Source organism: Bos indicus, chromosome 3, assembly GCF_029378745.1.
Source record: "Bos indicus isolate NIAB-ARS_2022 breed Sahiwal x Tharparkar chromosome 3, NIAB-ARS_B.indTharparkar_mat_pri_1.0, whole genome shotgun sequence".
Taxonomy (NCBI): Eukaryota; Metazoa; Chordata; class Mammalia; order Artiodactyla; family Bovidae; genus Bos; species Bos indicus.
Window position 1 is genome coordinate 94,768,164 of NC_091762.1, and position 12,097 is coordinate 94,780,260.

At 38.5% G+C, this 12,097-nt stretch overlaps 1 protein-coding gene across 2 annotated transcripts in view; it reads left to right on the forward strand.

Moving 5' to 3' along the window:
- The window catches only part of NRDC (nardilysin convertase), a 102,768-nt gene that overhangs the window by 76,792 nt on the left and 13,879 nt on the right, over nt 1-12,097 (forward strand). For both annotated transcript variants that reach the window (XM_019957497.2, XM_019957498.2), the window contains 3 exons: nt 5,527-5,631; nt 9,864-9,987; nt 10,539-10,625. In XM_019957497.2, coding sequence (XP_019813056.2) covers nt 5,527-5,631; nt 9,864-9,987; nt 10,539-10,625 — 316 coding nt within the window. The remainder of the gene's footprint in view (nt 1-5,526; nt 5,632-9,863; nt 9,988-10,538; nt 10,626-12,097) is intronic.

A 12,097-nucleotide genomic window follows, 5' to 3' on the forward strand; every position in this document is an offset into this window, starting at 1 on the left:
AGTTGTGTCCGACCCTGTGCGACCCCATAGACGGCAGCCTACCAGGCTCCTCCGTCCTTGGGATTCTCCAGGCAAGAACACCACGGAGTGTGTTGCCATTTCCTTCTCCAATGCATGAAGGTGAAAAGTGAAAGTGAAGTCGTTCAGTCGTGTCCGATTCTTAGTGACTTCATGGACTGCAGCCTACCAGGCTTCTCTGTCCATGGGATTTTCCAGGCAAGAGTACTGGAGTGGGGTGCCATTGCCTTCTCCGGGAAAGTGTCCTAGTTTCATTCTTTTACAAGCAGCTGACCAGTTTTCCCAGCACCACTTGTTAAAGAGATTGTCTTTTCTCCATTGTATATAGTCTTGCCTCCTTTGTCAAAGATAAGGTGTCTGTAGGTGTGTGGATTTATCTCTGGGCTTTGTATTTTGTTCCATTGATCTATGTTTCTGTCTTTGTGCCAGTACCATACTGTCTTGATGACTGTGGCTTTGTAGTATAGCCTGAAGTCAGGCAGGTTGATTCCTTCAGTTCCATTCTTCTTTCTCAAGATTGCTTTGGCTATTTGAGGTTTTTTTGTATTTCCATACAAATTGTGAAATTATTTGTTCTAGTTCTCTGAAAAATACCATTGGTAGCTTGATAGGGATTGCGTTGAATCTATAGATTGCTTTGGGTAGTATACTCATTTTCACTGTATTGATTCTTCTGATCCATGAACGTGGTATATTTCTTCATCTATTTGTGTCATCTTATTCCTTTCACCATTGTTTTATAGTTTTCTATATATAGATCTTTTGTTTCTTTAGGTAGATTTATTCCTAAGTATTTTATTCTTTTCGTTGCAATGGTGAATGGAATTGTTTCCTTAATTTCTCTTTCTGTTTTCTTATTGTTAGTGTATAGGAATGCAAGGGATTTCTATGTATTAATTTTACATCCTGCAACTTTACTATATTCATTGATTAGCTCTGGTAATTTTCTGGTGGAGTCTTTAGGATTTTCTATGTAGAAGATCATGTCATCTGCAAACAATGAGAGTTTTACTTCTTCTTTTCCAATCTGGATTCCTTTTATTTCTTTTTCTGCTCTGATTGCTGTGGCTAAAACTTCCAAAACTATGTTGAATAATAGTGGTAAGACTGGCACCCTTGTCTTATTCCTGTTTTTAGCAGAAATGCTTTCAATTTTTCACCATTGAGGATAATGTTTGCTGTGGGTTAATCATATATGGCTTTTATTATGTTGAGGTATGTTCCTTCTATTCCTGCTTTCTGGAGGGTTTTTGTCATAAATGGATGTTGAATTTTGTCAAAGGCTTTCTCTACATCTATTGAGATAATCATGCGGTTTTTATCTTTAAATTTGTTGATGTGGGGTATCACATTGATTGATTTGCAAATATTGGAGAATCGTTGCATCCCTGGGATAAAGCCCACTTGGTCATGATGTATGATCTTTTTAATATGTTGTTGGATTCTTTTTACTAGAATTTTGTTAAGGATTTTTGCATCTATGTTCATCAGTGATATTGGCCTATAGTTTTCTTTTTTTGTGGCATCTTTGTCTGGTTTTGGTATTAGGGTGATGGTGGCCTCATAGAATGAGTTTGGCAGTTTACCTTCCTTTGCAATTTTCTGGAAGAGTTTGAGTAGGATAGGTGTTAACTCTTTTCTAAATTTTTGGTAGAATTCAGCTGTGAAGCCATCTGGTCCTGGGCTTTTGTTTGTTGGAAGACTTCTAATTACAGTTTCAATTTCTGTGCTTGTGATGGGTCTGTTAAGATTTTCTATTTCTTCCTGGTTCAGTTTTGGAAAGTTATACTTTTCTAAGAAGTTGTTTCTTCCAAGTTGTCCATTTTTTTTGGCATATAGTTGCTGATAGTAGTCTCTTAGGATCCTTTGTATTTCTGTGTTGTCTGTTGTGATTTCTCCATTTTCATTTCTAATTTTGTTGATTTGATTCTTCTCCCTTTTTTTCTTCATGAGTCTGGCTAATGGTTTGTCTCTTTTATTTATCTTCTCAAAAAACCAGCTTTTAGCTTTGTTGATTTTGGCTATGGTCTCCTTTGTTTCTTTTGTATTTATTTCTGCCCTAATTTTTATGATTTCTTTCCTTCTAGTAACACTGGGATGCTTCATTTCTTCTTTTTCTAGTTGCTTTAGGTGCAGAGTTAGGTTATTTACTTGATTTCTCTCCTGTTTCTTGAGGTAGGCTTGTATTGCTATGAACCTTCCCCTTAGCACTGCTTTTACTGAATCCCATAGGTTTTGGGTTGTTGTGTTTTCATTTACATTTGTTTCTATGCATGGTTTGATTTCTTCTGTGATTTGTTGGTTATTCAGAAGTGTGTTGTTTAGCATTCATATGTTTGTATTTTTAATAGTTTTTTCCTGTAGTTGACATCTAATCTTACTGCATTGTTATCAGAAAAGATGCTTGAGATGATTTCAGTTTTTTTGAATTTACCAAGGCTAGATTTATGGCCTGGGTGGTGATCTGTCCTGGAGAAGTTCTATGTACACTTGAGAAAAAGGTGAAATTCATTGTTTTAGGGTGAGATGTCCTACAGATATCAATTAGATCTAACCGGTCCATTGTATATCTACCCATAGGTGTGAGTGGGGTATTAAAGTCTCCCACTATTATTGTGTTATTGTTAATTTCCCCTTTCATACTTGTTAGCATTTGCCTTACATATTGTGGTGCTCCTTTGTTGGGTGCATATATTTTTATCACTGTTATATCTTCTTCTTGGATTGATCCTTTGATCATTATGTAGTGTCCTCCTTTGTCTCTTTTCACAGCCTTTATTTCAAAGTCTGTTTTATCTGATATGAGTATTTCTACTCCTGCTTTCTTTTGGTCTCCATTTGTGTGAAATATCTTTTTCCAGCCCTTCACTTTCAGTCTGTATGTGTCCCTAGGTTTGAGGTGGGTCTCTTGTAGACAGCATATATAGGGGTCTTGTTTTTATATCCATTCAGCCAGTCTTTGTCTTTTGTTTGGGGCATTCAACCTATTTACATTTAAGGTAGTTATTGATAAGTATGATCCCATTGCCATTTACTTTGTTGTTTTGGGTTAGAGTTTATACACCTTTTTTGTGTTTCCTGTCTAGAGAACATCCTTTAGCATTTGTTGAAGAGCTGGTTTGGTGGTGCTGAATTCTCTGAGCTTTTGCTTGTCTGTACAGTTTTTGATTTCTCCTTCATATTTGAATGAGATCCTTGCTGGATCCAGTAATCTGGGTTGTAGGTTTTTCTCTTTCATCACTTAAGTATGTCCTGCCGTTCCCTTCTGGCCTGAAGAGTTTCTATTGCGAGATCAGCTGTTATCCTTATGGGAATCCCCTTGTGAGTTATTTATTGTTTTTCCCTTGCTGCTTTTAATGTTTGTTCTTTGTGTTTGATCTTTGTTAATTTGATTAATATGTGTCTTGGGGTGTTTCACCTTGGGTTTATCCTGTTTGGGACTTTCTGGGTTTCTTGGATTTGGGTGGCTATCTCCTTCCCCATTTTAGGAAAGTTTTCAACTATTATCTCCTCAAGTATTTTCTCATGCCCTTTCTTTTTGTCTTCTTCTTCTGGGACTCCTATGATTTGAATGTTGGGGCATTTAACATTGTCCCAGAGGTTTCTGAGGTTGTCCTCACTTCTTTTAATTCTTTTTTCTTTTTTTCTTTCTGCTTCATTTATTTCCACCACTCTATCTTCCACCTCACTTATCCTATCTTCTGCCTCAGTTATTCTACTGTTGGTTCCCTCCAGAGTGCTTTTGATTTCAGTTATTGCATTATTCATTATTGATTGACTCTTTTTTATTTCTTCTAGGTCCTTGTTAAACTTTTCTTGCATCTTCTCAATCCTTGTCTCCAGACTATTTATCTGTAACTCCATTTTGGTTTCAAGATTTTTGATCATTTTTGCTGTCATTTTTCTGAATTCTTTTTCAGGTAGACTCCCTATCTCCTCCTCTTTTGTTTGGTTTGGTGGGCTTTTATCATGTTCCTTTACCTGCTGAATATTTCTCTGCCTTTTCATCTTGTTTAGGTTGCTGTGTTTGAGGTGGCCTTTCCGAATTCTGGTAGTTTGTGGTTCCTCTTTATTGTGGAGGTTCCTCCCTGTGGGTGGGGTTGGATGAGTGGCTTGTCAAGGTTTCCTGGTTAGGGAAGCTTCCATCAGTGTTCTGATGGGTGGAGCTGGATCTTTTCTCTCTGGAGTGCAATGAAGTATCCGGTAGTGAGTCCAGGATCCCAGGAAGACTTGGTTAGCAACTGGGAGTCTGCTTGCAGTTTGGTAGAGGATGCCATCCCTGGGGCCGAGTTTTCCCTTTGCCTTATGGCTCTGGCCGTTGCATGCCTGCCTCCCTGCCTCTGGCAGGGGATGGGCCAGTGTGCTGCTGGCTATCTCTCCTTTGGTATTGGCTCAGTCCTTTGTTCTGTGAGCAGCCCAGCAGTGCCTTAGGTTAGACCTTTTTGTGGAAGTTCTCTCTCTCTTTCCTCATTTTTTTTCCCTCTCTCTGGCTATCCCCTGGTTTGGGTTGCTATCTCACGTTAGCTCCCTCAGATTGCCCTTATGGCATTCAGGCCCAGTCCTTACCCTAAGCACTGCAGCCTGCACCTCCCTGTTCAGCCCCCACTTGCTGGTGGCAGACGCAAGCATCTGGGCTACTGGGAGCTGCAGTTTAGCGCGTAATCTGTGGGTTTTATTTATTTTTTCCTCCCGGTTATGTTGCCCTCTGAGATTCCAAAACTCCCCACAGACCTGCCAATGAGAGGGTTTCCTGGTGTTTGGAAACTTCTTCTCTTTTATGACTCCCTCCTGGGATGGGTCTCCGTCCCTAACTCTTTTGTCTCTCTTTTTATCTTTTATATTTTGTCTTACCTCCTTTCAAAGACAATTGGCTGCCTTTCTGGGTGCCTGGTGTCCTCTGCCAGCATTTAGAAGTTGTTTTGTGGTATTTGCTCAGTGTTCAAATGATCTTTTGATAAATTTGTAGGGGAGAAAGTGGTCTCCTTGTCCTGTTCCTCTGCCATCTTAGGGACTGCCCTCATTAGTTCAGTTTTAAATTGAGATAATATACTAGTTAATTTTACCATTTATATCAAGGCTTTAATGACAAAATTTGATTTCTACCTTGATTTTGATTGATGCTTACAAATAGTTTTTAGGTTATAGTGCTGTAGTGATTAAATGATGAAGACTCTGTCTTTGGGCACTTCACAGTGCCCATTGTTAAAATTTGGGCCATTGTTAAAATTTCTCCCATGAAGATGCTGTGACCTGATTAGAGCCTTGTGTGTTGTAGGGCTCAGGATGGGGGGTTGGTGGGGTGTTAGGATAAGCTACTTAAAGTAGTTCTCTGGCTAATTTATGTTAGAATTCTGAGCACCAGATCCTTAAGCTGCCATTTTATTTGGTTGTATCTGTGGGAAACTTTTGGTTTCATTTAAAAAAAAAGAGCTAAGTATTTATAGTTTGTGGGAAATTAAGGATAGTAATGAGGAATTTCTGGTGTGAAATAATTTTACCTCTTTACAGACAGATCCAGTTGAGTATGTGGAAAACATGTGTGAAAACATGCAGCTGTACCCACTACAGGACTTTCTCACTGGAGATCAGCTTCTTTTTGAATACAAGCCAGAAGTAAGGAGGTTTCCATCTCTAAACCTTACTTTTAGAGAAAGAGGAGGGTGAGAAAGTGCAGAAAGGTACATAAGAACATGAGAATGGAGAAAATTAGGTTATGTTTAGTCAGGTTTTTGTTTGTTTTAACTGAAGAAATATCAGTAGTTTTGTGGATAATTTTTCATGATTCTTGTATATGACCATGCTTTAATATGACGAGAAAATCAAGTCCTCTCCTTAGGTACGTTCTTTCTATTTTTCAAGTGTTGAAACATCTATTAAAGTCATTTCTAAGAATTATGTGCTTTAGGTGATAAACATACTTGCTTAGCTTGCCTTTTAATTCTATTGGAGACTCTGTACAATTTTAATCATTTTGAGAATATATACAAGAGAAATACAAGAATCCTTGATTTCAAAATATATGACTTATGTGTAATAAATATTACACATAAATAGTTGGTCAAGGTCTTTCTTTCACTAGTCCTGGTAAATAAATCATTTCACTCCATATGGGGTAGAGGTTCTCAACCAGGGGTGATTTTGTCCCCATGGGATATTTGTCACTGCCTGGGTACAAGGAAAACCATTCAGCATCACAGTAATCCCAGTCTGTGCTCCAACCACTGATGCCGAAGAAGCTGAAGTTGACCAGTTCTGTGAAAACCTACAACACTTCTAAAATTAGCACCAGAGATGTCCTTTTCATCATAGGAGATTGGAATGCAAAAGTAGGGAGTCAAGAGATACCCAGAATAACAGAAAAGTTTGTCCTTGAAGTACAAAATGAAGTAAGGCAAAGGCTAACAAAGTTTTGTCAAGAAAGCACACTGGTCATTGCAAACACCCTTTGCAACAACCCAAAGACTATTCTGCATGTGGATATCACCAGATTGGTCAGTACCAAAATCATATTGATTTATGTTCTTTGCAGCTAAAGATGGAGAAGCTGTAGTTAGTAAAAACAAGACCTGGAGCTGACTGTGGCTCAAATCATGAGCTTCTTATTGCAAAATTCAGCTTTAATTGAAGAAAGTAGGGAAAACTGCCAGGCCATTCAGGTTTGACATAAATCAAATCCCTTATGATTATATGGTGGAGGTAACTAATAGATTCAAGGGACTAGATCTGGTAGACAGAGTGACTGAAGGAATATGGATGGAGGTTCATAACATGGTATAGGAGGCAGTGACCAAAACCATGCCAAAGAAAAAGAAAAAAAATTCAGAAAGGTAAAGTGGTTGTCTGAAAAGGCTTTACAAAGAGCTGAGGAAAGAGAAGTGAAAGACAAGGGAAAAAGGGAAAAATGCACCCAAAATGAATGCAGAGTTCTGGAGAACAACAAGGAGAGAATAAACCTTCTTAAATGAACAGTGCAAAGGAATAGAAGAAAACTATAGGATGAATAAGACTAGAGATCACTTCAAGAAAATTGGAGATACCAGTGCAACATTTCATGTAAGAAGAGGCAGGATAAAGGACAGAAATATTAAGGACCTGAAAGAAGCAGAAGAGATTAAGAAGAGGTGGCAAGAATATACAGAAGAACTTTACAAAATGTGTCTTAATGACCTGGATAACCAAGATGGTGTGGTCACTCATCTAGAGTCAGACATCCTTGGAGAGTGAAGTCAAGTGGGCCTTACGAAGCATCACTACGAAAAAGCTAGTGGAGGTGATGAAATTCCAGCTGAGCTATTTCAAATCCTAAAAGATGATGCTGTGAAAGTGCTACACACAGTATACCAGCAAATTTGGAAAACTCAGCAGTGGCCACAGGACTGGAAAAGGTCAGTTTTCATTCCAGTCCCAAAGAAGGGCAGTGTCAAAGAATATTCAAACTACCGTACAGTTGCTCATTTCACATGCTAGCAAAGTAATGCTCAAAATCTTTCAAGCTAGGCTTCAGCTGTACATTAACTGAGAACTTACCGATGTACATACTAGGTTTAGAAAAGGCAGAGGAATCGGAAATCAAATTGCCAACGTTCATTAGATCATGGAGAAAGCAAGGGAAGTATAGAAAAACATCTCCTTCTGCTTCATGAAGACTGTGTTAATAAAGCCTTTGTGTGGATCACAACAAACAGTAGAAAATTCTTAAAGAGATGGGAATATCAGACCACCTTACCTGTCTCCTGAGAAACCTGTATGCGGGTCAAGAAGCAACAGTTAGAACCAGACATAAAAAAAACTGACTGGTTTAAAATTGGGACATGAGTATGACTAGGCTGTATACTGTCCTTGCTTATTTAATTTCTACATCATGTGAAATGCTGGGCTGGGGGAAATCACAAGCTGAAATCAGGATTGCCAGAAGAAATATTGGTAACTTCAGATATGCAGATAATACCACTCTAATGGCAGAAAACAAAGAGGAATCAAAGATCCTCTTGATTAGGGTGAAAGAGGAGTGAAAAACCTGGCTTAAAACTCAACATTCAAAAAAATTAAGATCATGGCATCCAGTCCCATCATTTCATGGCAAACAGAAGGGATAAAAGTGGAAACAGTGACAGATTTTATTTTCTTGGGCTCCAAAATCACTGCAGATGGTGATTGCAGCCATAAAATTAAAAGATGCTTGCTTCTTGGAAGGAAAACTATGACAAACCTAGACAATATATTAAAAAGCAGACATCACTTTGTCAACAAAGGTCTGTATAGTCAAAGCTATGTTTTTTCCAGTAGTCACGTGTGGATGTGAGAGTTGGACCATCAAGAAGGCTGATTGCTGAAGAATTTATGTTTTTGAATTGTGGTGCTGGAAAAGACTCTTGAAAGCCACTTGGACATCAAGGAGATCAAACCAGTCAATCCTAAAGGAAATCAACCCTGAATATTCATTGGAAGTACTCATGCTGAAGCTGAAGCTCTAGTACTTTGGCCACCTGATATGAAGAACTGACTCATTGGAAAAGACCCTGATGCTGGGAAAGATTGAAGGCAAGAGGAGAAAGGGTTGGCAGAAGATGAGATGGTCAGGTAGCATCACAGCCTCAATGGAATGAGTTGGAGCAAAGTCCAGAAGATAGTGGAGGACAAAGAAGCCTGGTGTGCTGCAGTCCATGGGGTTGCAAGGAGTTGGACACGACTTAGTGACTGAATAACAGCAACAAAGGGTACATTTCAGTTGTCACAGCTGGAGAGTGATCTTGGCATCTAGTGGGTAGAAGCCAGAGTTATTGCTGAACATTTTACAATGCAGGAGATGGCACTCTACAACTAGAAATTATCTGGCCCAAAATGTTAATAGTGCTGAGGTGAGAGACTGTGATGATGGTAGGTATTGTAAAACTACTAATTTTAAAGAAGATAGGGAAAGGGAAAGGAGGAAGCAGTAACCACATAGTCTTGTCATTTCCCTAGGATGATTGTGCCCAGGGGTCCAAGTATTTTTTTCTGAACCACTGTTTGTTGTTTTTTTCTCAAAGAAATGTTTTTAAGTAGTAGTTAGGGTTTCAAATCTAACCCATAAAAATCTTATGCTTAGTTCTTGTCATAGCTGAAGGATTATTACAGGAGGCTCTACATTGAATCATTTTACTGATTCTTGTGTTTGAAGTAGTATAATACATAATAGTTAAGAGCATAGTTTTTGAAATTATGTACAAACTTGGTTAGAACTCCACTTGTCACTTCTAGGTGTGTTGTTCTGTGCAGATTATAGAATCTTTAATCTGTGCAAATTACTTAAACTTTAACCTCTGAGGCTGAGTGCTTTTTATAAAATAGGTATGAAAAGTAAAGTGAAACTATTAATTGCTCAATCGTGTCTGACTCTTTGTGACCCCGTAGACTGTAGCCCACTTGGCTTCTCTGTCCATGGAATTCTCCAGGCAAGAATACTGGAATGAGTATCCATTCCCTTCTCCAGGGGACCTTCCCGAACCAGGGAAAATGGGTATACCTTAAGGTTATTGTTAGGATTAAATGAAATACTACCTGGCACATAGTAAAAGCTTAGTAAATGATAGCTCTTTTCACTGCTAGTCCTCTTATGTAGAATTTGAGATGAGAACTATTGGAGCATTCTGAAGAAAGATATTTGAAGCTGCTGATAGACTAATGAAGTTTTGTCAATTAGGGTGGTCATGGACTATAGACAGTTTCATGAGCATTAAGGTGCTAGGATCTTGAGGGTGTCTAACATATTGTGGCTTTGCCTTTTTAACGGAGATGTATTAGAGTGAAGTTATAATTGTTGTATATGTGTCTCCCCCCTCCACTTTCCCCCTGTCCCCAATTAGGTCATTGCTGAAGCCCTTAATCAGCTAGTTCCTCAAAAGGCAAATCTTGTTCTACTGTCTGGTGCTAATGAGGGAAAATGTGACCTCAAGGAGAAATGGTTTGGGACTCAATATAGTATGGAAGGTAAAATATTTTAAAATTGTCCTACATTTAGGTATATGATTCACCTGGGAAGTTTTATTCCTTAATAGTTTGTCTGGTAGTTCCTGTGGGGAAAATGATATATTTTTTTTTAAGATGTTTACTTTGAAATGAAAATGATTTATATTACTTTCCTGGAAATTGTTTTCTGCAGTGCTTATATCTGTATTAGCTAGTGAGAAAATCCTGTTGTCTTTGGGAGCCTGGGGATATTTTTGGCTGTATTTTAGAAAAGTGCCCCCCAGACTTCAGTGTGCATATCACCTGGAGGTCTTATTAAAATATGGATTGTGATTCAGTAGCTCTAGAGTTGAGCTTGTGATTCTGTGTTTCTAACAAACTTTCTAGGTGATAACAAGGCTGATGAAACCACCCATTGAGTAGCAAGAGTTTGGAAACTCAGGTTATGTCACTTACAGTTTTCCTGAGAAAAAAGAATTGGTTAGTGAAGACCAGTTGTTGACTGGTTTGTTACTATGAGAATTCTGAACACTGCATTCTTTATTGGATCAGTTTGTCTTTTATCTCTACAGATATTGAAAACTCTTGGGCTGAACTGTGGAAGAGTGATTTTGAATTGAATCCAGATCTTCATCTTCCAGCTGAAAACAAGTACATAGGTCAGTGAAATATCAATCATTATACATAATCCATCCATGTACTTATATTAAATAACACCTGATCTCTGGGATGAGCATTATAGTTTTCTTACTTTTCCAAATGATAAAACTGAAGCTCAAAAAAGCCAAATGACTTGTCCTGGACTGTTCAGTTGGTGATTGCAGGAAACCGGACGTAAGCATAGATCCTGGGACTTTTTCTGGTCAATGATAGCTGATGCTTTCACGTCAGTCCCTCTAGGTGTTGCCATTATCTTGTCTGATTATTCTAGAGGTTTTCAAACTACAGGTTGCCTCCCAGTGTAATGAACTGTGAAAGCATTAAAAAAAATCCGAGTGGAAAATAGCAAAATGTTTCATTAAATAAAGAAAGGGTATTATTTTCAGAAGTTTTGTTCCCGGTAGGTATATGTGTGTGTTAACCTGTCTACTAGCTTACAACAGAAAATAATTTTAACTGTGAGGAAGTCACTGGTCTAGGACAAATATAATTTACTCAGAATTTCATTTTTCCAGCAATTCTATTCCTAGGTATATACCCAAAAGAAAACAGATATTCAAACAAATGCATGTGCATGCATGTTGATAGCAGCATTATTCACGAAAGGCAAAAGGTGGAAACAACTAGTGTTCATAATGAATAAATGGATAAACAAACTATGGCATATACATACAATGATGGATTATTCTGTCATAAAAAGAAATGACGTACTGATATATATGCTTCAGTATGGATGAATCTTGAAAACATGGTAAATGAAAGAAGACAGACAAAAGGGGTTTACATGTATGATTCTTTTCACCTGAAATACCCAGAATAGGTAAATCCATAGAGACACAGAACTCAGGTTGATGGTCGCCAGTGGCAGGGGGGAATGGGTAATGGGGAGCAACTGCTTAGTGCTCCTTAGTGCTTAGGGGTTTCCTTTTGGGTTGATAAAAATGTTTTGCAGCTAGAAAGAAGTGGTAGTTGCACACCATTGTGAATATACTTAATTCCCCTGAATTGTTCACTTTAAAATGGTTTTATTTGTTAACTTTCAAAAATATGTAAATTTTGAATATGTAAATTGGTAAATGACATTCTCATTCAAGAATGCATTCATAAATTGGTCTATACAATTATTTTGACCAAAGGTCCCTCTCACAGTTAAGATTAGTCAGCTCTTGGGAAATTACAGATTTTCAGAGTTCATGTAGTTTAAGGTCAAGAGCGGAGAAGGCCGTGGCACCCTACTCCAGTACTCTTGCCTGGAAAATCCCATGGACGGAGGAGCCTGGTAAACTGCAGTCCATGGGGTTGCTAAGAGTCGGACACGACTGAGTGACTTCACTTTCACTTTTCACTTTCATGCATTGGAGAAGGAAATGGCAACCCACTCCAGTGTTCTTGCCCTGAGAATCCCAGAGATGGGGGAGCCTGGTGGGCTGCCGTCTATGGGGTCGCACAGGGTTGGACACTACTGAAGCGA